This window comes from Ruditapes philippinarum, unplaced genomic scaffold, assembly GCF_026571515.1.
Source record: "Ruditapes philippinarum isolate M1 unplaced genomic scaffold, ASM2657151v2 ctg1034_1_1_1_1, whole genome shotgun sequence".
Lineage (NCBI taxonomy): Eukaryota > Metazoa > Mollusca > Bivalvia > Venerida > Veneridae > Ruditapes > Ruditapes philippinarum.
Window position 1 is genome coordinate 120,190 of NW_026860488.1, and position 25,533 is coordinate 145,722.

At 32.9% G+C, this 25,533-nt stretch overlaps 1 protein-coding gene across 1 annotated transcript in view; it reads left to right on the plus strand.

The window, feature by feature from the left end:
• LOC132760280 (uncharacterized) overlaps positions 1 to 25,533 on the plus strand; it is a 72,491-nt gene that overhangs the window by 28,192 nt on the left and 18,766 nt on the right. Inside the window, exons 10-38 of the mRNA XM_060752238.1 lie at positions 540 to 673; positions 1,100 to 1,233; positions 1,803 to 1,982; positions 2,202 to 2,446; positions 4,638 to 4,771; positions 5,310 to 5,407; positions 6,003 to 6,197; positions 6,642 to 6,853; positions 7,304 to 7,586; positions 8,430 to 8,621; positions 9,160 to 9,380; positions 9,874 to 10,031; positions 11,096 to 11,217; positions 12,201 to 12,398; positions 12,940 to 13,172; positions 13,791 to 13,918; positions 14,351 to 14,478; positions 15,003 to 15,197; positions 16,092 to 16,291; positions 16,805 to 16,938; positions 17,340 to 17,458; positions 18,059 to 18,259; positions 18,687 to 18,946; positions 19,739 to 19,857; positions 20,386 to 20,516; positions 20,731 to 20,922; positions 21,394 to 21,590; positions 22,141 to 22,247; positions 22,790 to 22,911. Of these exons, the coding sequence (XP_060608221.1) occupies positions 540 to 673; positions 1,100 to 1,233; positions 1,803 to 1,982; positions 2,202 to 2,446; positions 4,638 to 4,771; positions 5,310 to 5,407; positions 6,003 to 6,197; positions 6,642 to 6,853; positions 7,304 to 7,586; positions 8,430 to 8,621; positions 9,160 to 9,380; positions 9,874 to 10,031; positions 11,096 to 11,217; positions 12,201 to 12,398; positions 12,940 to 13,172; positions 13,791 to 13,918; positions 14,351 to 14,478; positions 15,003 to 15,197; positions 16,092 to 16,291; positions 16,805 to 16,938; positions 17,340 to 17,458; positions 18,059 to 18,259; positions 18,687 to 18,946; positions 19,739 to 19,857; positions 20,386 to 20,516; positions 20,731 to 20,922; positions 21,394 to 21,590; positions 22,141 to 22,247; positions 22,790 to 22,911 (4,972 nt within the window). The remainder of the gene's footprint in view (positions 1 to 539; positions 674 to 1,099; positions 1,234 to 1,802; positions 1,983 to 2,201; positions 2,447 to 4,637; positions 4,772 to 5,309; positions 5,408 to 6,002; positions 6,198 to 6,641; positions 6,854 to 7,303; positions 7,587 to 8,429; positions 8,622 to 9,159; positions 9,381 to 9,873; positions 10,032 to 11,095; positions 11,218 to 12,200; positions 12,399 to 12,939; positions 13,173 to 13,790; positions 13,919 to 14,350; positions 14,479 to 15,002; positions 15,198 to 16,091; positions 16,292 to 16,804; positions 16,939 to 17,339; positions 17,459 to 18,058; positions 18,260 to 18,686; positions 18,947 to 19,738; positions 19,858 to 20,385; positions 20,517 to 20,730; positions 20,923 to 21,393; positions 21,591 to 22,140; positions 22,248 to 22,789; positions 22,912 to 25,533) is intronic.

Genomic DNA, 25,533 nt, shown 5'->3' on the forward strand with positions numbered 1-25,533 from the left:
ATCATAATTATAATCATATCATTATTGTAAGTACTTTGATTATCATTTTCATCATCACCTTCAGCAATAGCAGCAACAACAAAAACAATATCAATTCTTACCCCCAATCTTCATGGCCTCAGTGATCTGGTGGTAGTTATGGTGGTATTTTATCCTCTTGTACACGGCATAGCTACTTTGAATTTGCCAGAGCACAGTTCAGCCACCTCATGGTTCCTTGACTGGCTGTGAAGCAGTTTTCCAGACAGCACTTGTTGCTTTCACTTTTTGCAAGAAAATGATTACTTCTGTACATGCCAGAGCAGAGGTACACTACGATAGAAAGGCTTTTGCGATCAATTACAATGAGTGACCTGCACCATCTGGGAATTGAACACATGCCACCTGATTCATAGTCCAACTCTCTACCTATTGAGTTAACATGAAGGACTTAGATTGCCTGATTACCAAATCTTAACACGCTACCTATTGAACTAACTAGATGGTTCCAACTGTGATCTTAATCCTGGAACATAAACATGTTTTATTTATACTTGCAGGTCTATGAATGACACTTTACAGTACATAGAAAACATGATGCCAGAAATGTTTGGTAACAAGACAGCAAATATGGTAATGGCCATGGCAACCAACATGATGGAAATGATGGACGAAGTTAGAGTACATACCAAAAGTAAAGTTCATATTAATATCATTGTTTGTCCATAAATTTTATTAAGCAAATATGCTATATGCTATACGATATCATATACTATTATGGTATGATATATGTCTTTATGATATAATGTGATACGATATTATAGATGATATATGCCATTATGAAATTATGTGATATGATATGGCTGATATATGTCTTTATGATATAATGTGATATGATATTATGGATGATATATGCCATTATGAAATTATGTGATATGATGCTTTATGATATTATGGTATGATATATGTCATTATGATATAATGGCTTGTGATATGATCTTAAAGTATGACATATGCCATTATTATATAATTTGATGTGATATGACATAATATGATTTGTGGGATATCATATGATAACTGATTTTACATTTTTTTTTTTAAAAAATCAAATTTTTTGTAGAAATGGAGAAGGATCTAAAATATACCATTCAAAACACCGAGGCTGTGACAGTTTCTCTCAATGAGCTAGAGGCAGCAGGACCTGAAATGACCTATATATTCATGGCAGAGATGGTTACAATGGAAAATATCTATGTATGTTTGTCTAATATCAATACTTTTAATACTTTTATACATATAATATCTTTAATTATGTAAATAATGGCCTAATTGGTTATATAGGGAATCCCTTCATGCTGTCTCTTCCCAGTCAGTTGTAACTGCAGATCTCACAGCAGGCAGGAGAAGGGCAGGTGATAGCGGTGAAATGAGCCAGGTTTTCAACTTTTTTTTCTGTCTTAGCATTGCTAGGTCAATGTCATTGTTTTGTTTTGCCGCCATCAATGATTGGGGATATTTCCAGACTGCTTCAGTCCTGAGGCGTGTAGCTAAGAGATTGCCTTCTCCATTGGTAGGCTCTTTTTCAAGGTTTTTAAAAACTAAAAATCCATGTCCCAACTACTACCTGGGGAGGAGAAGGTGGGTATATTGGTTAAGTTTGCTTAGCAAAGGAAATTTAAAACAATTGTTTTTGTTCTCACCCTGTCAAATGAACCTGAATATATGTTATTCTTTAAAATCATGTGAGTAAAATTCACACTTTATTTAAATTTAAATTCTCTCATGCATCAGCCTCATTTAAATAAATTTTTACTTATTTTCAGTTGTTGATGTCAGGAGAGTCTACCTCAGCTGACATATGTAAAGATGCAGTAAGTGTAACATATGACGGTATACCAGGATACGATACAGATGTTGTTGTACAGACAATATGTTCAGAGGGGGCCACAGCAGCTATTGACCAAGTCTTTGCTGACAATAGCATGTCATCATTGACTGTCCAGGTAAGATATATATGTTTTACTACATGTTTGATAAAAACAAACAATTTCATGTCTTATATCATATGACATTAAAGCATTCTTTTTTTATGTCGTGCATATATAATGTAATAATGCACTTGACCAGCCAATCTGTTTGATAGCGGATTAGTGTGAAGTGTATTAGAATGAAAATTTAAGGGTATTTTCTTAAATCTAACCTAATGTATATTTGGCTTCCAGCTTGAGAAGGAGATGGAGGATATGGACTCAATGATGAAGGGGACAATACCAGCAGACCAGGAGATAGGAAATATGAAAGATATGTATTATGAAATGTCTGATATGATACAAGAACTGATGGGTATAGTGAATGATGAAGATGATGATGAGTGGAATCTTGTATTAGCTAACACAAATATAGACTATATGGGCAGTTATAACTGGGTATTTGGCATGATTGGTTCTCAGTATAGAGTACAAACAAAGTAAGTTGTAAATAAGTTTGATTTGTTTTTTTTGTATTTTTTATCTCACACCGACACAGTATAGAGCATATGGTGATATTCCTGCTTTTCTTGTGAAGTAAGACCTTAGGTGCACTAACGTGCATTTATTTCAGGCACATACAGGCACTTGAGTAGAACTACTACGCTCCATAAGCTAGCTGGATATCTTCTTTACATGAAAGAAGCCAAAGTCCCTGTCGGGGGTTTGAACCCACAGTGGTGAGAGGCAAGAGGTTTGAAGTGAGGTTAAAGTCTGAAGTGGGGTTAAAGTCAATGACCTTAACAACTCAACCACAGAGGCTCCTTGTAAATATGGTTTGTCTGCAATAAAACATTATACAACCCATTTTATATGTAAATATACCCCCATGGCATAATGTGTTTTCTTTATTTAATATATGTGAATGCATTACTATAAAAATTAGCCGGTAAAGCTTAAAAAAATGCAATGTACATGTATACATGTGTACAAGCAATCTGAAATTGCAAGAAGAAAACAAAAAGAAAACAACTATACATGTTAAAGAATATAGTGTTGTTTTAGCTCACCTTGCACAAAGTGCAGGTGAGCTTTTAGTATGGCCAACCAAATGGCGTCCGTCGTCTGTCGTCCATCCACATTTTAAATATTCTAAGGACATCTTCTATGATACCGCAAGGCCAATGTTAATGAAACTTGGCAGGAATACTCTTTGTATAAAGCTCTATCAAGATTGTTCAAAGATTTCCATTTCATGCAGAACTCTGGTTGCCATGGCAACCGAAAGAAAAATCTTTAAATATCTTCTTTTAAAGAACCGTAAGAGCTAGAGCTTAGATATTTGGCATGAAACATTTTCTAATGAGTGTCTACCAAGTTTGTTCAAATAAAAGCCCTAGGGTCAAAATTGGCCCCGCCCCAGGGGGTCATTGATTTTCCCTATATGCATATAGTAAAAACTTAAAAATCCTCTTTTAAAGAACCCAAAGAGCTAGAGCTAAGATATTTGGCATGAAACATCTTCTAGTGAGTGTCTACCAAGTTTGTTCAAATAAAAGCCCTGGGGTCAAAATTGGCCCCGGCCCGGGGGGTCATTGATTTTCCCTATATGCATATAGTAAAAACTTAAAAAATCTTCTTTTAAAGAACTGTAAAAGCTAGAGCTTAGATATTTGGCATGAAACATCTTCTAGTGAATGTCTACCAAGTTTGTTCAAATAAAAGCCCTGGGGTCAAAATTGGCCCCGCCCCAGGGGGTCATTGATTTTCCCTATATGCATATAGTAAAAACTTAAAAAATCTTCTTTTAAAGAACTCAAAGAGCTAGAGCTAAGATATTTAGCATGAAACATGTTCTAATGAGTGTCTACCAAGTTTGTTCAAATAAAAGCCCTGAGGTCAAAATTGGCCCTGCCCCAGGGGGTCATAGATTTTCCCTATATGCATATAGTAAAAACTTAAAAAATCTTCTTTTAAAGAACCCAAAGAGCTAGAGCTAAGATATTTGACATGAAATATCTTCTAATGAGTGTCTACCAAGTTTGTTCAAATAAAAGCCCTGGGGTCAAAATTGGTCCCGCCCCAGGGGGTCATTGATTTTCCCTATATGCATATAGTAAAAACTTAAAAAATCTTCTTTTAAAGAACTCAAAGAGCTAGAGCTAAGATATTTAGCACGAAACATGTTCTAATGGGTGTCTACCAAGTATGTTAAAATAAAAGCCCTGGGGTCAAAACTGGCCCTGCCCCGGGGGTCATTGATTTTCCTTATATGTGTATAGCAAAAACTTAAAAATCTTCTTTGAAAAAAACCCAAATAGCTTGAGTTTAGATATTATACATGAAACATCTTTAAGTAAATATCTACAAAGTTTGTTCAAATAAAAGCCCGGGGGTCAAAACTGGCCCTGCCCCAGGGGTGTCATTGTTTTTAACTATATGTGTATAGTAAAAACTTAAAAATCTTCTTTTAAAAAACCCAATGAGCTAGAACTTAGATGTTTAGCATGAAACATCTTCTTATGGGTGTCTACCAAGTCTGTTCAAATAAAAGCCCTTGGGTAAAAATTGACCCGGGGGGGGGGGGGGAGGCTATATACAGGTGAGCGACCTCAGGGCCATCATGGCCCTCTTGTTTTTGTCAAACTTTCATTGTTAATAACAATATATGAAGCATTTTCTTTTTTTCAGGACAATGCTACCAGTGGTGATAGTTGCAAAGTCAGCAGAAAATGGTCCTATGTGGGAATCAACATTCAAACCTTGGTTTGAAATGTTAGATGCCATGCTTCATACAGCACTGAACAGAGTACATTTGTTTGAAGGTAAACATTTGTACACTTAGCAAATATTTGATATATATATAATGTATCTGCAAACAAGCTTTTTAATAAGACATACCTGAATTTTCCAAAAAAAAGCAGTATTTTGTTATCATATAATTTTCAGTTGACTTCTATGATCCAACTAAAAAAAACAAGTCCTATAAATTAAAAGGTAAATACCTCTTCTAAAAATGTTATGAAAAACATATTACAGGAACAAATGAACAAATACAGTACACATCTTTTGGGAGGGGGAGTTGGGATTATGATTCTATATAAAATGTTGCATTGAAAAATAATATTGCCAACATTGTGGTAGGAACTAACTAAATTATGCCTCCCAACCCCCCAAGCCCCCCCCCCCCCATTAAAAAAAAATTGAATAAATAAATAAAAATAATAAAAACAATAAACAATAATGACTGAAAATTGTTAAACTACTAAGTCATGATGTTTTAAGAATATAAATTTGCTGAAAGTATTATAATTAACTGTGTTGTCAGTGCACTTGTATGCAAAGGGTATTTTTGTTTTTCAGAAATGAATAAAAAAGACAAAGTAATAACAAAGGTGGTTAAATACCTACCATACTATCCTAACATTGTGCAATCTGCTGCTGGTACAAACCTATCTGAGGTATGACTCATCATTCTTATCTTAAAATTTGAATGTCACTGAATATCATATTTGTGTAGGAACTTTATAATATGTAGCATGTTTTTTAAATTGGTTAAATCCATTTATTCAGCTCAATATTTATTGTAATTGATAGATTCCTACTCTAACTTTTTGTTTGAATAACAATGATTTAACAACAAACATTGACATGTGCTCTTTTGAAAACAAACATGTTGTGATGTATCATAAGAATAATGCAGGTCAGGATTCAATGCATTGGCTTATTGACTTCTGTCTTATGCATTCAAAGCCAAACACAATAAGTGCTTGATTTTGACCATACAAGAAAAGCCAAAAGCTATTTGTCTTTTTTCAGTGATTAACTTTTTACAGAGATATACATTTTTAGAACAGGGAAATGTCAAGGTTCAAAACTGTTCACTATTTAGGGGACAAGATGTGTAAGCGGCAGGATAGCTCAGTCTGAAAAGCCACGGAACGGTATTTTGAGGGTTCCAAGTTTGAGTTTACAGTACAGTATTTCAATTGCTTCTAATGATTTCACATTTGAAATAGAAAAATGACTTAATTTTGATATAATTTATATTTACAGCTAGCTAGAATGTTAACTTCCACGGACACAACTGAGCTTACCAAAATGTTATGTGAGAAGACTGATTGGAACAGCCTCAATGTGGCTGATGATATCTCTATAAATGATATGAAAATGTTTGTTTGTCAAACAAATATCACAAAATTTGTTGAAGATGTTTGGAACATTGCTGATCCCCTGTCGTTCCTATCAGATGTTAGTAAATTTAGAATTTAGAATCAATAATTGTTTGCTTAAATATCTGTAAAACATGAAGCACTGAATCTTACTTTTTGTATTATAATGTATTTTTCTATTTTAGCATAAACAGAGGATATTTGTTTGTTTTGCATAATTATATGATCGAAATATATTTCACAAAGTGAACACTTGATGTAATATTTTCAATAGCAGCATAGCCAAGAGTGAAAATGTAAGTGCTGGTGTTCATGATTGAAATATAATTTGATCTTACAATCAAAACAAACAAATTTGCTATTTATTTCAAGCTTTTTAATTGGTTTTAAGTATTTTTTACTGATTTTTGACTCATAATGACATGCGCTCTCATTAAGGACATCATCAAATCATGATGTCACATTGTTCTTGTTGAAAAATAATTCTTTTCTATAATTATTTATGTTTATCTCATTCTGTTAGGTTGAACTGGAAGTGGAGCACAATTTAGAGAATGGAATAAACTGGCCAAGAATGGTGGAAGATGTTCAGTATTTATATCAGACACTAAATGGAAAGAACAGCGTCCAGGATCTTCTGTATACTGTGTTCACATCGGATCTCTCTATGATATATAATTACTATACAGTTGGGATGGAGTTACTAACTAATATGACAATGGATTCAGTAACAAGGTATGTTGTATATACTGTTTAAATGTGTGTAAAGTTTAAAGGAGATCCACTGAGGTAAATTTTCTTTGATTAAGTTTATCATCCATCAATAAGTGTCACTTTACATGTAATTACATATTGCCAGGTGCCCTAGATTTGTTCCTGTCCTAAAGTCATTACTTTTACTGTGTATGTCACAAAATCTCAACAAATGTTCATTAAGAAAGAAAACAGTTGGATGTTTTTAGAAATCAAAGTAAATTTAATGTTTCTGCCAAATTTGTTCAACATAGAAAACTTGGATCATTTGCAAATATAATATAGTGTATGTGAAAATGCTTAGGGTAACGATTCATGGCCATCGGTACCATTGATATGTTGTATATGATACAGGCAATTCCATCTATACTTTTAGTTTGAATTGCTATTATTTAATGCTGTTCATTAAGAATTTGTTGTCTTTGATTTTAGTGACATGGAGAATGTTTCTGAATTAGAAACCAGTTTAAAGAGCCTGGATGAAGCCCTTGCCACTTGGGACTTATGGAAACGTGTAAAACATTATATTAGGACATGGAACCTACTGGCTAAAGTACTCAATCATTATGCAGAACTTACGCAAGATCCAAACTGGGATATAACTGAATATGTTACTACGGTTTCACCAACACTTGGTAAATACCTCCAGAATTCTACGGACAGTATGCCAGAGGTCATTGATGCGTTACAGAAAGCTGCTTATAAACCACAACAGGTAAATAGATGGTCATGTAGAATCTAAATAGAATTGTCAGTTTAGTTTAATCTGTACAATTGTAGTTGTGATAATTGCTTACCAATGCTGCAAATATCAGCATATTTGTATCAAAAGTTCATAAATTAACCCTTCCCATGCTAAATTTCCAAAATTGCAGCATGGCTGAATGGTGCCAGATTAGAAATCTAAAGATCACTTTCTGCATGGGTTTTAAACCCCATCAGGGGGCAAGCCGTTGTTTCCTTGAGCAAGAAATTTTACACTCATTGCTGGGTACTGGTTGATTCCAGGAATGGATTCAAGAGTGTGTCTATCAGCTTTAAACTTTTATTTAACACAATCAAACTAAAAATTAATTCTGTATAAACCAAATATATATTCTAAATGGACTTGTCTTTCTTTCAAACCATTCATCATCTTTATAGAGAAAATTTTCAAAATATGTTCTGTCTGTAGACCATGATCAGATAGTTTGGATGTGCCAGCTGATCTTAGTCTGCACTGGTTGCAAGGGAAGATTCAGTCCATGACAGCAGGCTAAACACTAACAATATCAATGAAAGTCTTGAACAAGATATAGCCTTTTTTTCATGAATGAAAGTACATGTAATATTACATATCAGTATTTTATAGGAATTTGTCAGGATAGTCAGCAGAAATGCATTTTATGAAATATCATTGTTACTTCTTTATTTAATTATTTAATACAGAAATACATATTCTACATCTTATTAATGTACATTGTAGTAATTATTATAATTAGAAAGGTGATTTTTATTGAATAAAAATGTTTTTTATTTATCTTTTTTAATTCTGAATTTGTGTGTTTTTCATGATCAGATGATAGAACGTGTTATGAACATAGATTATATGGGATTTTGTGAGGACCCTGAAAGTCTAAGCTCCTTGCTGGGCGTCAAGAGTACCCCGTCATTTACAAAGTTCCAGAATGGATTATGTGAGTTAAATTGGACCCAGATAATGGATGAGTTGACAACTTCAGCTACTCCATGGAGTGATTTTGCATCCCAGGTAACATATTGGTCTAATTGTTTTATTATACACTTGCTTGGTAAGCAAAATAACTGACAGATGAGAAAGATGGGAAATTGCATGAGCACAAGCTTTGAAAGAAGTTCAGGTGTTTTTTTCTACTTTTGAACTCTCTTTTTCTTTATTAAACCAACTGAAATAATATTAGATTCAGGGTTTTCAGATTTTCTGATATTTTTAACATGCACCTATGATATTACTATTATTATAATGATGTTAACAATTAGTCTAAACCTTATTTGTATGTATGACGAAGGGATGTACCTTGATTACATCATGAAAGTTCTCAGGTTCCTACTTTTTTTTAGCTTTTTTTTTCATCTTTTTTGTTATCTAAAGTCATGCTTGTTTTGTAAAAAAAAAAATGGAAATGTTATCTTTATTCATGCTTATTTTTGTAAAAAAAAAAATGGAAATGTTATCTTTATTCATGCTTGTTTTTGTTAAAAAGGGAAATGATATCTAAGATTTTTGAAAAGGGAAATGATACCTAAAGTCATGTTTATTATTGTTATAGTGGGAAATGATATCAACCTATGACACAGAGTCACTTCCTCCAATATCATTGAACTGGACGGATGTGATATCAACTACTCGGAAATTCCTGGACTATATCAACAAAGGAATGTTTAATAACTTTGTGCCAGACTTATCAAATGCTGGTTTGACTGGAACTAATTCTTCTATATCTAATCTAACATCAGCTCTTCAAAACACCTGGGATTATGATGCAGATGCGTAAGTACCTATTATAACATATTTTATTATACTCCATGTTTGTAAAGTCACTTTACATTGGATAATCATGGTGACTGTATAACTTATATACACTGACACTATGAATTTATGAATTAATTTCATTTTTTCTCAAATCAGGGTCTTTAAAATAGAAATTCAGTTTAAAAGACCCTGCTCAAATAAAGGAAGTTTTGTATTTGAAATTTGATAAAAAAGATTTTCAACAGGTAATATGACCATATGTAAATGATTGCTTGCAATATAACCTTTTCCTAGCAGCACATTTATATAGGGCCATATAACCTGTCACAAATCTTTATAGATAATACTATCGGTAAGTTTATTCTAGTTAACAGAATATGTATAAAATATATACAGATATTTTGGAAACTGATTCTCTATTCTCTTAAAGTGGGTGTAGTTTAAAAAAGCAAACTTTGTCATCTTGTCTTTGACTCTTTGTCTATATAATTATTGAACGTTGTTGTTTCAGGATCGGAAAATCTGTAGATCAGATTTGGAAGTTGTTGTTTGACATGTCGGCACAGAATGACACATTCATAGAGATGTGGCAGTACAATGTTGCCATACAGTCCTATATCAACTATCATCTCTTTAAATTTGTCAATATACATCTGGACATCATCAACAGTAAGTCAAGAGTATTCTTTTGTAATGTCAGAAATATAAAAAAGTATGTCTCTCCGCTTTAGCTATATAACATGTGTTCGTTTTCTTCATTAAATTGTGGTTTCTGGACTACATCATTTCGGAAAAAATATTTGGTAGTGTTGGTAGTTTCACTCCGAATCATATTTTTAAGCCACATTAAATTTACCAGAGCACAGTTCAACCGCCGCATTGTTCTTAGGCAGGCTCAGTCTAGCAGTTTACCAGTACTAGTTGCCTTCACTTTCGCAAGGAACTGTAACTTCTGTACATGCCAGAGGGGAGGTACAGTGCGAATGACCGTAAAAAAGATTTCATGATCAATCACAACGAAAGTTAGCTGCACCTTCCGGGAATCGAACCTAGGTCACTCGATTCACAGTCCAACGCTCTACCTATTGAGCTAACCGGACAGCTTAAAATATTTGCATGACTGAGTGAGCATTTATTGTTTCAATTTGTGTCCTTTTTCCACTCATGTTCAAAATATTATGCTAAAAGACACAATATGCCTCAGAAACTAATAAAAATTTTCATTTTTAGAAAGGGTAACTTGACTTTTTAATATAGCATTTTAATTATGTTTTTAGAGCATGTTAAATGCTTATCACCTGAAAAAGTAGTGCTGAATGTGAAATTATTTGTTATAAAAGTAGCAAAATGTAAACAAAGTAGTATTTTGATTTTAAAATAGAATACTAAATTACTGAAACAGTTTATTGTACACATGTACTTATTGCTAAAATGTTGCAAAAGCAAGATTGTTCATGAAAATAGCAAATAATTAACCATTTTGGAAAACTAAATTGACAAGCTTTTGAGAAATAAAGAATACAGCATTTGTTGGGCACAATTGGCCTATTAGTTCTATACCATTTCACATATCTTATGTAATCAAAGGCATGTTGTGGATTTACCCCTTACCGTAATAAGTGCTATCCTTTGACATAGAAAACGAAAACTGAATTACCAAGATAATAGCCATTTATTTCTTATCCAACATATATTGCAAGTTTTTTATTTTTTGCTATTTTTTGCTATTTTAGGGACAAAGGTGTTTGACCTTCGTGCACATTTAAATTCCCCTCGAGCTGATAAGCTGTTTCAAGTAATGGTAGATTCACCTGAATTAAATGCAGTCATTCTACACAACTTCCAAACTGCTGGTGTAAGTATAATTCATGTTTAAACTGCATGAACCTTTAGCAACAAGCCATTGAGGATTTGAGCCTTTAGGGTCAAGTTATTAAGTTGGCGACCTTCAAATCACTTGCTTGTCACAGCTGTTGTTTCAGTTCCCGTTAGGGACTTTGGAATATTTCATGTGAGAAAGGTATTTAGCTACATGTAGCTTATGGAAGGTCGGTCATTCTACTCAGGTGCCTGCTCTTGAAAGCTTGAAATTGTACACTGAGGAGCACCTGACGTCTTCCTCCACCAGAAAATGATTTGTAGAATAATGTGTTTGAATTGGTGTATATCTGAAAAATTCAAAGTTTCATCAAAGCAAAAAATGAAAACAGTATAAAATAAAGAGAGCATTTTAAACCATGAGGGTAATTCAAATCATAACAAAATTTTAATGCTTACTGTTTCATACTTGCTCTTTTAACATGTTGATTCACTCTTTTACATGTTGTTACACTATGGCGTGGGTTCGATCCCCGGGAGATGCTTTGGTAGTTTAGCGCGGAGGAAGGTAGTCTAGTACTGGTGTAACTCTCCAGGAACGATGGTTAGGAAACTACCCGCCTATATGACTGAAATACTGTTGGAAAAAGGCGTAAAATGAAACAAACAAACAAACAAACAAACAAATCATAACAAAATTTTAATGCTTACTGTTTCATACTTGCTCTTTTAACATGTTGATTCACTCTTTTACATGTTGTTACACTATTTTTACTTGTTGTTTCAGTTTTACTACAGTTTGGTTTGATCTTTTATTGAGTTGCTTCACATTTTAGTTTATTGTATTACTAGTTTTACTTGTTTCTCTTTAATTTCACTTAATAATGTACTCCTTTTACATGTTTTTTTCTCTTTTTAACTGGTTGTTTTTCTCTTCCTTACAGGTGGTTTCAATATTTTTGATTGTTGATACAGTGTGTTTACTTGTTGTTTAAATTTTCTGATATTGAAATATTTCAGGGTGTTGAAAAATGGCTGACATTGAATTTTGACACTTTATGCACGAATACCTCGCAACTAGAAGATGCCATACAAATGCCAGAGAACAGCAACATTACAAAAACTGAGATTGTAGATGCTATCTGTGCTGCTTTTGGAGAAGAAATTATAGATGAAGTAAGAGCAGGCATGGAGGGGTTAGATGACCTCATTAATGCGGTAAGAAATATTTGTGTGATATATCAATTACATTTGGATATATAAAATTGCCCTGTATAATGTTTAGAAATTACTAAGGAGTAAGAGGAAGTGATGCTTCTTTTAATGCTATTGAAAGTTATGATTAAACAAAGGGATTATGTAGTTACAAACAGTTTATTTATTTTTTCTATAAAGCTCAGAAAAAAAAAAACTAAAGAAATAAAGCATGTTGCCTAGCAACATCTGCATGATGATACAAAGTTACCAATACCTTTTTAAGTAAACACAAAGGCATTTTTGGAATAACATTATATTGTTTTCGTTATATGTTTTGATTGTATTGTTGATTTAAAAATAACTTACCAAATAAGATATATCAAATTATTATTTATAGGAAAAATGCCAGTTACTTGCAGAAGAAACAGTTTTAGTACAAAATTTATGAACACTTGTAAATCAACTGTCTACTAATATATAAAAGAAGCACTTTGAAAACATTTGCCCTAAATCCAATTAAACAAACAACGTTAAATGAAGTTCCTTACTTATATTTTTGCAGATGGACAATATAATATCCATGAATATGACGGCCTCCGAACTTCTAGTTGATTACAGCAAAATAGCGGTGGTAGTTGAACGATATTCAGAATTGTTGGTTTCTTTAAGCACAGCAGATGTCCAAGTTAAAGGGTTACCTTTTATCATGGATGGTGAAATTACGAGACTGTTGGAACAATTTATGGACATACCAACACAACTTGCTGATATTTATGACACAGCTGATCCTTTAAAGTAAGTTTAATTGTTTAAATGTGTGTATTTAGATGTCAGTAACACCAATATAGAGCAAGGGCAGTCTGCATTTTTGCGCTGTCATACCAGGCTCTATACTGTTAGTTGCTTCATTCAAGTGTTAAATTCATTATATGCAAATGACAATGCTTATTGTGACCCTGTTGGTATTTTGACAAGTTTTCCACTGTAATCAAAATGTATGTTTTCATAATCTTTATTTGATAAATTCTTATTCTAAAATCAGGTAAGACATTCTTCTGACTTTTTTTCTACCTGAAAATTCTAAATCAAGATCACGACAGCCAGGTAACTGAAAATACACAAAAATGGATATTATACCACATTTGAAGTGTTATTGATTATTTCTTTGTTTCCTTTCAAGCATGGAGAATTCAGTAACCTTCAGCCTGCTGAATTTCTTTAATGTTTTTTATCATTTCTTGGATTGTCCATTATCAATTTACTGTACATGTAAATCAAATTGAAAATTTCAAGTTTGACTGTCAACAGTGTAGAGCCTGCTCAGACTGCAGGGATATTCAGGCTGCCCTGGATCTATACTGGTGGCAAAAGTTGATCTATTTTGGTTCCATAACAATGTAATTGTCTTTGCAGAACATTACAAGATGAGCAAATGTTGCAAGGTTTAATGCAGCTACAAGATATACCAGAAGTTAGGGATATTATGAGAATATCAGAAACATACATGAGAGTGCTGACAGCTGTGCTGATGAAGACAGAAGGTTTGTTAAATCTAGACAGCTTCTCTAGACTTATGTAATGTAGTATACTTTTTTCATAAAAAATCTTCATGATGGACATAAAACTGGCTAAATTTGTATGCTAGATCTGCCCAGTTTAGAATCTACGATGGAATGGTAAATGCAAATTTTAAAGGATTTTAATATCAATGTACCAAAATTGAGCTTACATCAGTATAGCCCCTGGAAAGATTGCACAGATGTGCAGGTAGGCTGACTTTTTTCTGTTCTGATGACAGAGGCTAATTTGAATATATATATATATGGTTTAAATTATTTTTGTTATTATTTGGCATGATGTTGTTTGGCTTAAATCTTGATATTATTTGGCTTAAACCATTTTACTTACATCAAATTATAAAAATAATTTCTTTTTATGTACATGTTATTGATTTTATCATATTCCTTTCACAGGGATGAATTTAGATCCAGCCACAGGATTCCAGGGTTACCCAGAGATGTATAAAATGTGGCAGATGCTTGAATGGTTACCACAGCTTTATGTTACTTTTACCTACACTTCACTTGTAGATAATTCTAAGGTATAAACCATAACACTTTTGTTGCTTTAGTATAATTTTTTTTAGCCATTGTCCTTTTTTAGTCAATATTTGAACAAATAACTTTTTTTCTCTAGTACGTAAGTGCACTAAAATGTGTAGTAACTATATAGTTATAAGGAGGAAGGATGGCCTATTGTTCAAGTGTCTACCTCTCATGTCAGGGATCAAGAGTTTGAGCCCTTCTCTTGCCACAACAGTGTTATTTCATATAACACCAGTACTGGTTTCTAGTTCCAGGAAATAGACTTAAGATTGTTTCCAATAAGCTTCAAACTTTCATTATAAATCAAGGTAATAAAATTTGTTTCACATTTAGCGCTACTTTCCTCAGGGGATAAGCATGCAACTTACTCTAAAATCATTATTTAACGGCTATAAAATGAATCTTTGCCAATTCTAGAAGGAAAAAATTATTTGTTTCTTAGGATATAATGTGCCTGTAAGATATTTAACTTGTTCAGGTATAAATTTAATTCTGATTGCAAGTTTTGTTATATTTTCAGATAACTACATTCACAGAAGCTGCTATAATGGGCATAGATACAATATGTGAGGCCGACCCTTACGACCTGATGACAAATCCTCCGATACTCAATATAAAATTTGAAGATTTCTTTAATCTGTTTTGCTCCGTAAACTTTACACTTCTTGAGCACGAGGCAAGCGATTTTATACAAGCAAAAGAAATATCTGAAGCAGTAAGTACAAATTTAGTGTAAGGCAAATGTTACTGTTTGTATAGGCCTGATTGTTAATGTGCTCTTTTCAACTGGGACCAAACTCTAAAATTTAAAAACTCATTTACTACAATGAAAGTAAGGTCTTATGTTGTAACTCTGAGAAACCAATTTTTGTGTCACTGAAAATTTAAAAGGGGGAGGGGGTTGTGATTTCAGAATTTTTGTAAATTTTTTTGAAATTTTAGTAATAGTAACACCTGATTATATGCAAATATGGTAACATTTGCAATCTGTTAAATCTGCAAAGTCATTTAACTATAGAGGGTTACTGGGATTCTGAATAAGTACTTAACAACTACTTCACTTCCTTTTATATCATTTGAAACAAAAACATAATGGATGACAATTTGACAGTGGATATAGGCATCAACCAGTTTGTCACAGAAAATAAAAACAGCTTCCTTGCCCAACCTTTTAATTTGAGGTTGATCTATGTTAAGCTATTCTCTCATAGCATAGAGGTATTATATAAATGACATTGAATTGAACTGAGAGTGATGACTATATTTGAGAACAAAAAAACTTTCTCATTCTTGTCAGATGTGTATTTAATTTACCAAAATTAAAATAAGTATAAAATTATTATATATCTGGATACTGAGATCAATTATATATTTTTTTTAAGTGGAGCAGTGGCCTAGTGGTTAAGGTGCCTGCCTCTCAACCCATGGATCATGGGTTTGAGCCCTAATCGGGCTCTTCTTCATATGACACCAGTACTAGTTGGTTTCAGGAAGCAGACTCGAAAGTGATAATATAAGTAACAAGAACTTGTATTTTTAATCAAGCTTAAATAAATATGTTTAAATCAATGAAAATTGTGTAATGTTATTTTCTTGTCTCTGTTTACAGTATGGCAACATATCTAGTGTATCAGAAAAGGTTGATATAGATGGATGGTTGGCAGAGTATGACCGCTTCATGAAACAAGTCGAACAATTCATTAACAAGACCGGTGAATTTAATATACCTGGCTTTGACAATATGACAGTGTGGGAGAAAATCTATGACTTCCTTGAAAATACAACCAATAGCTTGGATACTTTGACTATGTAAGTTATTCTATAGAATTTAATGTTACTCTGGTGGTAAATGTATGTAATTGACATCTGTCACTGTAAATTTAAAATGGTCAGTTGATATGATTAATTTTTATATCAACATTGTATTTTGAGAATTTTATACTTCACAAAAGCAAGTGTAACATGCCTGGCTGTAAAAAATTGCCCTGTACTTCACTTCAGTGTAGTTATATTTTTCTGGTCCTTCAGGATCATTTATGCCAGCACTTTAAAGTGTTGAAAATTGAGTACCGATCAAACCAGTGCTAGGGGGTGTGAGGGATGTTGCATTATTTCATTATCCCTTATGTACACACTCAATCCAGAACAGCTGGTTAGGTGAACTGACCACCAAGATATGAAGAAAAATGTGGTAAAATCAGCATAAAAAAACAAAATAAACAAACAAGCAGTCATTGAAATGCAAATGTCATTTCTTTGAATGTGACCCATTGAATTCTGTATAGTAAATAAGTAAAATTCATCTATTTCATTAAAATACAGGGCAAGTCAGAATATGGATGGTTTACTGGAAGCTTTAGTATCTATGTCACCAGAATTCCAAAACCAACTTAAATCTATGGAGATCACAAATTATGTCATGGGGAAAATGCTGGATCATTTAGAAAACATGACAGGTTAGTAAAATTTTGAGTTATTCAATTTTCTGCTACATTTATGTTAAGAGAAATTTATATGTAAATTATGATTTTTTTCAGAATGAATGATTAATAATGCATGCTGTATAAAGTGTATTTACATGTAGATGTCATAACTGTTTAGTTCTTCACATAAAGTTTAAATGTTTAAGCAGGTACCTGCATTGACAGGTAAATGAAATAATGCACATTATGGCACCTTGGGTCGTCATTTATCAGTAAAATCAAAATGTTGCCATTATGACCTTTATAGTAATAGAGTAACTTAAATAACCCTACTCACTGTTTGTGCATAAATGTTATATAAAATTTATTGGTAGAATTTTTATATTTATTTAAGAGGATTTTTATGGCTGTAAAAGTGTTTTATTTGGTTTCAGGGGATTCCTACAAACTGGAGGATTTTTTCCATGGTTTTGGTCAGATACAACGCCTAGTGATGATGCTACAGGAGCCTGGTGTCATGGAAACCTTGATGGCATCTATCAACACTCCAAAAGTATAAGGAAACATTTTCATTTATTTTACGACATGTGTCTCATACTGGTACATGTACTAGTTGTTTTAGTAACACACAAATTTATGGTGTTATTTATGAAATCAGCCAGTTCAAGTGAATTGTGAATCACATGTTTATGATGTTGAAGAATTGGACTATAAATGATTATACTTGTATTTGTGAGAGAAAATTTGTGTGTTGAGCTCTATTACTTCTAAAGGTAGCATCTTCAGAAATTGCTGATGCTATAACACTTGCATGGCATTAAATATAAATAACTGCTCTGTGAACTTTTGAAATATAATTATTATAAAATGTGTGTAAAATATAGCAAACTATCATAGATTTGCCCCTGCTTTGTATTTGGAACAGTCAATTCAAAGTTTACTTGGATTTCAATATCAAAACCTAAAAATTTAGCTACCATTTGGTGGCAAAGGCTTATTACTGGTGGTTCCATCTGGTTATGTGTTGTCTGTATGAAATTGTAAAAATGTTGTATAATTATGAACCAAAGGCCTTAATGAGAATAAACTTGAATTGAATATTGCATGAACAAATGAATAAAATTGGTAGCAAATTTCTTTTATATATTTCCAGTTTACTGCGCTGTTGGAGAGCACAAATGCTACAACTGTTCTTATAGATATCTGTGATTCAGATATCACAAAATATATGACAATTCCCCCAAGTGTAACTGCCAACATGAATGATGTCAAAGACAGATTCTGCGACACTGACTTTGAAATTCTGATGACAGAATTTGTAGATGCTTTCTTTATTCAAGATATAATTGACATGGTAAGATTAAAGCTGGATTTTTTAAATATAAAAAAAATATTTTGCTGTCAGTCTAAAACCGTGTGATATGATTTATATCTTACTGATGTATTTTATAGTGTAACTCATCAAAAAAGCAAAGAAAAGAATGTGTGTCCAGCATGATCCACAATTATAAAGCATGTATTAAAAATAATGCACAATTTGCACGTCACAAGAATTGGTATCACATCTTGTAAAAAAGGATATGCACAATTATTAATTAAGATTTAAATCAAAATGTGTTATTGTAACAGTGTAGTTTTTATTAGAAAATCAATATCCTACCTCTCCCACATGTATTTTTCTTCCCCCCTATTCAAAAATGTAAAACAATTTTGACTACCATCATAGTATGACCACTTCATCAACTTATATTTTACTGTTGTATATATATAACCACTTTTAGATGGAAACAAATACTACACTCAACTGGAGATTGATCACAGAACGTAACAGTCAGCTGACTGAGAAACTTGGTAAATGGTTGGAAAGTCCGCCAAATCTTGATGTGCCTACACGATGGGAAAATTCTACGTACTGGTTCCAACTTCTTGACCTTCTAAATGGAGAGCAGGCCGTTGAGACGAGTGATCCGACACTGGAAACATTGCTAAAGGGAATGGAGAACTTCCTCGGAAGTCAATATACCGATATTGTTAAATCAATGTAAGAAATATGATAATTATGTGTTACAATAGATGTATACAAAGTTATGTGTCTCATTTATTGCTCTTTTAATGTAACTTGGTATACATTTGTATTTGGTATATTTACCCAGGCCACTGGTACAATTAATTACCATATGGCTGAACAGAAGCTCTTACAATCTATACATCATGTCAGGAATATACCTGTAAATTCTTCTAAATGTATAAACAAACAATTTTTTTCACACACAAATACTGCCAGAATAGATTTTATTGTTTTATAGTTGAATATGTAGCTAACATAATTATGGCGGCGAGACTAAGTGGTTAATACATCAGACTAGTAACCTAAGGATTGCTGGCAACCTGGGTTCAAACCCTGTCTGGCACAAGCCATTGTATCCATGAGCAAGAAAGTTTACACTCATTTCTTAGTACTGGTTGGTTCTAGGAACAGATTGGGAGTGTTTGAAAAAACTTATAGCTTCCAACACAATCAAACTAAAATAACTTGGTACAAACTAACATAATTATGAAATGATTTAGGGACTGAAGAAATCAAAGCACAGAAGGTGCTGAATTTGTTTGGGTCTCAGAATGTCAGAAAGGTGAAGATTGTGAGATTATAAACCAATTTGTTTTTGTATAATGCCACCATTGCATATTGAGAGTCTCCATTTTTATGGCAGACATGAGTTACAAACTATTATTTAGCAGAAGCCTTATTGAAGGTTTGAATGTAGGTGATTGTGTGTGTCCATTGTTCCTATTTTTTTTGGACATTAAAGCGCCATGTGTATTTATCTTTCAGTTCCCCATTGGCTATTCAGATAATGCAGATGATCGAGCTGGATTCTGATGCCAAAAGAACATTTGCTACAATTGATCTTTTCTTAGATTATATGGTTGACAGGTTGATGGATGTATCAGGTATTTTCTTTATACATGTACATTGTGTATAACTCTTTGAACACTGATGTGATAGTGTATGACCAGTATAGAGAAAGGCCAGCCTATACATACTATTCTATACCATTGGCTGCTCAGTTTTATCATTGTGTTACTGAAACCCCTTGAACTATCAATGGATTGTTCCATAATTCAATGCAGGTCTATGGGATCATTCTAATTCAAGAGATGATACAGACTGTTCAAAATTAAAAAAAAATTGTATAGCAAACGAACTTCATGTTAGATTAACATTTCAAAACAGAAAGTGGCGATGTTGGCATAAATTGTACTAAGCTGTGGTGGGTACCATATTAACTCATCCATTAGACAGATCATGTATATGTAAGGGGCCTATATTGAACACTTAAAATATTCTTTTTGTTGTCCATTTATAAGTCAAAGTGTAAAAAATGAAAACATATACCATACTAAGTAATAAAATAGGGTAAATTATTCAAATTTGGTAGTAGTCATGATAAACAAAGTTTTTTTTTGTTTTTTTTTCAGATAATTTTACTGTTGGCAGTTTGTCGAAGAACTCTAGTGAAATTGTTCGCTTTATGGAAGCCTTGGCTAACCTAAGAGATATCTCCAATAAAGATTATGAAGCCTTGAATAAAACTGTTAACCAGGAAAAGGTATGCATAGGTTTTAAGTTGTTCTTTTACAAATAAGCATAATATTTTTTTAACTTTTGTAAACAAATTTCATGTGTAGTCTATTCATGAGAGATAATGAAAAAAAGCAAACATGTCTCATGTGCCATTGCCCCAGCTTTAACAGTATTCAATCTTCTAGACTAAAATTATTGCAATCAGTTTAATCAGTTATGATTTTTGATTCCACTTTCAGCTGTACAATCTACTTCTGGACCCTGATATGTTAATGGACATGTGTGAGAAGGACAATGTTGCAGCATATATATCTGCTAATGGTACAGCTAGTAAAGCATCTATAGCCCTCGAAGAAGTTATATGTATAGATACAGAGACATGGTCAGAAATCCTACAAGATCAAGTTAATCTAGAAATGTTTGAAGAAAAGGTATGTATGTTTTAACCTTTACTCGACTGATTTTGTGTAATAGAGTAACCGTGCTTTGAACTGGGTCAGTTCTTTGTTCGTTACAGGCATATCAAGATCAAAATATTAATATTAACTATTGGTGGTGGTGGTAGTTTAATGCCTGGATCATGGCAGTAAGCCACATTGAATTTACCAGAGCACAGTTCAGCCAGGGCATTGTTTGTGGGTAGGCTATCAAGCAGTTTACCAGTACTAGTTTCCTTCACTTTTGCAAGGATCTGATAATCTCTTTGTAGTGACAATAAATGTTTTTATATAATCGGCATTATTTGTAATAATGTAAATCTACCTTTTTGCTCATTAATATAATTATATAAATTCTTATGATTGGCAATCGGCACTTCATCGCAGTGAAGAAATAAGAAAAGGGTATTATATGAAAAAGTAAACGAGTCCATATCATAATCAACCTATATGAACTGATTACAGCTTGCAGAAATATGGAATGCTACAAACACCAATGCTCATTTGAACTGGACGTCTCTTGCCAGCAATGTGGAGAAGTTTGTCAGCATGTTATCTGACTGGATGGAAAGACCACCTGCAGAAAGCAGTCCCCTCAGCCAATGGACAAACTGGGAGGGAATTCTCTCATTCTTTGACTCTCTTTACAAGGATCCTAGTGTGTATGTCAGCTTATTCTATTTTTAGATTGTAAAATTTCTGCTTTGATAAACATACATGTTTCAAATAAACAAATATTTATGCCAAGTAAAGATTTCTTGGATTTCTTACATTTCTTGGATTTAATTCCTTTTCTTTAGTTTTGATTTGAAATTAATAGGTATTTTAAAGGACTATTATGCCTAAAAAAGCTATCATTTTTTATTTTTCAAAGGCTTTTTATTGTTTGATGCACTGTTAAGTTTGTTAAAAGTTATACATAGGTCATAAAACTTAGCTATATTTTGTGTCTTTTGCTTTTTGGCAAAAAGTTTAGTTATCCTGATTTAGCATTTTGTATTCAAGTCAAAATACTACTTTGTTTACATTTTGCTACCTTTATATCAATCAAGTTGATGACACTCCTTGGATTGGGAAGGCTTATGTAATTGAATGGTACATCCATCTTTGTTGAAATATTTAACTTTTATCTACATGTTCGGTAATTTTGTTGTGATATTGTAAATATTTATCAATAACACAATTATGTTTTTTTATCTTTATCTTGTGTAGTGGAAGTAACATACTAAGCAATATAAATCCTCTGTTTGGAAGTGAAATGAACAACTTGACCAACGCATTCAACAGACTTCTTATGCCATTTTTAAAACAACTGACAAGTAAGTTACCCTTACCCCCCCCCCCCTAAATATCTTAAATGGACTTTTCCATCTGACAGTCTGGACAAGACCACATGTGTTGAAAATTAAACATGTTGTCAATTTGTCTTTAACAGTTTTAATCTTATTTTAAAGGAAACATATTCCTTGAAAAGATAATGACCATTTAAATATTTGATCGAGAGTTTAAAGATGATATCACTCTATATTGTTTTGGTTTTTGCCTCAAATTTGTTAACTTGTTGTTAAATTGAATACTGAAATTCTTATTCATACAAATGTGTCATCTTCCCAGTAACTGGTTAATTTCGAATGTATTGTTAAAAAATGTCATTGGTTAATTTCAAAATTAGCCAATTGTTTCTATGGTTCTCAGATTGGATTCTGAATTCAAATTTACCTATAATATTTTCCAAACAAAGCTTTTTCATGAACCATGAACTTGTGTACTGATATATTTTAAATTGTTTAGAGGAATTCTTCCTTTGGTACATATTATCCATTGCTACATGTATATAACACAAGTCTTTTATCTGAATCAGGCAATGATATTGAGGAACTGTATAGTAATCCAGAGAAACTTGGATCATTGATTGAGTCAATCCTTTCTGTTGAAGACTGGTTGAAAGTACTCTCTGAATTCTTCAATGCCTACTATTCACCAGTAAGTATACAGTCATTGTAATGGTAGTCTTGTTTTAAAGCACCTGAGTGCTTATCAATTAAATCATTTTTGAAAGTATCAAATAATGAATAACGGAAAAAAACAAAATTAACAAAGGAGTTTGAGATTATTTTCATCTATGATTGACCATTTTGAATGTTAGCAGCGGTATTAACATGCCTATAAAGACAAAAGGCATTCAGTGACATCAATCTCTCAATGTTTAAAGGTTTTTTCCTTTGTGAAATCTTAAATTATTTCTATTTTCACTTGTATGTTTGACATTAGTAATGACCTCTCTACTCGGTTAACATAAGGTTATCACTTTACATGACTGTCATTCAATTATCTCCATAGTTAATTGACATTATATTCTCTTCATAGATGATTGACATTTAAGTATCTCCATAGATGATTGACATTAAATTATCTCCATAGATGATTGACATTAAAGTATCTCCATAGATGATTGACACTAAAGTATATCCATAGTTGATTAACATTAAAATATCTCCACATAGATGATTGACATTATTTAAGACTATTCAAAATAGAATAATAAAGAACATACAACATTCTCAGTTTTTATTTTACGACGCATCTGCTTATATAAAATTCACATGACATGATATATCAAATAATTGATCATTAAGTATTTATATAAGGTTGGCGTGTATTGGCCGCTCACTTATGGTAGGTTAAGGCTTAGATGCTCCTACCACAAGAAGTTATATCAATCGAAGGTGATCAGGCGTTATCAGCAAGTTGCAATACCAAAACTTTATAAACACAAAAATGCAATGCAAAGATTTGAAGCAAACCCAAGCTAAATAAAACTAATGCAACGCAATGGCTTTGAGCAACTCAAGCCAGCAAATAGCTACACACCAACGCATTACCTCTAGAGTCTATCCAACTACATGATCATAGATCTCAGCTCCCCACGGTAACGTAATGGAAACCACTACCAACGTGAAGAGAAGAAAAACTATGAACACGCAGTTAGACTTGTGAATGTGCGAAAGAGGTACTAATTACTGTGCCAAAATAACCTCAACAACTGCTATTTAAAGAACTGTACGCCTGATCATCCCTCAATCGATATAATTTTACGCCACAATAAATTTTAATTTATCCCCCAAATTATAGCGAGTATTACATGTTTTTAATAATTGATTCCTTTAAATGGAAAAGGTAAAACTCCAAGCCAACGGCATTTAAATGTACCCCGTCATCACGGAAAAAATTTGTTTCAGTGTCAATGTCAGGGGAAATAGTATCACTTTTCCCACACAGTTGAACAATTTGTCTGCCCTGACGATTTACCCTTTTTTTATTCGATTGGCTTCAAAGTAAGAGCCCCTCTCCAGACCCTCCTTGGCAATATGCCAACCCATATAAGTGTCGTCTACGTGAAAGTCTCACGGAGGTAAGTTACGTCTGATTCAATCATTTTTTTTTAGTTTAATAAGAGAAATAGATGTTAAACCATTACCACCTAAATGTATGATGATGATCGAAGGTGATGAGAAAGTAGGACTTGTGTTTGTATTGAATGTCTAAAATCTGCCCATTTTAGACCTCTTACACCCACCATGCTATAGTCTTGCCCTGTATTCCAAGGTTAGGTTTTGCTGTTGTCACTGCTCGTACTTCTGCCCAATAAGGTATTGAGTCACCGACCACCCAGATGTCTACAAATATTTTAATTAATGATATATGGAACAAGGTATGTACTATACATCAATAAAAGTAAGACTCTGACTTGTAGACCGTAAATATGACCGGATATACAATTTATAACAAGAAGAGGCCCATCTACCAAGTTTCATTATCACTTCTGCCGAACAGCCTTGAGCTGCTAAGTCGGAGGCTCTACCAATCCTAAAGCTATGTGATTTGAAATTGTTCGATAGTTGGAACCCCTGAACACATGTTTTAAAACAGCGCAAAATTGTGTTTTTGTTACTGACACACCGTCCTGGTGGCAAAAGAAAAACTTCTGATTTTGAGGCTTATGTAATACATAGTCCAATAATGCACGCACTGGGCAAATCGCATCAGTTTCCTTTAGTATTTTTAACGTAATCAATTTTCCTCTTTGATTTGTTTTAAAGTTTCTAAGAGAGATGATAACATATGAATTGATGAATGATACGTCCGAATTTCTGAGTGGGCCAGTTTCTTGACCTTTATATGAAGTGACTAGCTCGCTTACCCTAAATAAGCCGAAATATGCTAATGTAAACAAAGAAGTAAACAAGTAAGTTTCATATCTATTAAAACAAACTTGTTGAAGACTCTTGCAAACAACAGCCAAGTTAGGCAGTGTAAGTGGAGCCCTGCAATCAAATGAAACGCGATTCCTATGGCAACCCTCTAAAAGTTTACTGATAATAAATTAATTTGAGATGTCATGATAGCCCCTTAGTTTATGAAAATAATTCAAGTCGGCTATATAAGTCGTGATTGTTTTGGTCGAAATTCCTTTTTCAAAGCAATAAGTCGTATATAATATTACGTGCTGATTTGGGATTGGCCATTTGACCGTTAAATTGTACAGGTGTCTAAACTTTTCGAACGACAGTTTGATAAGTTAAAGAGGTATTAGTTGCGATTTCA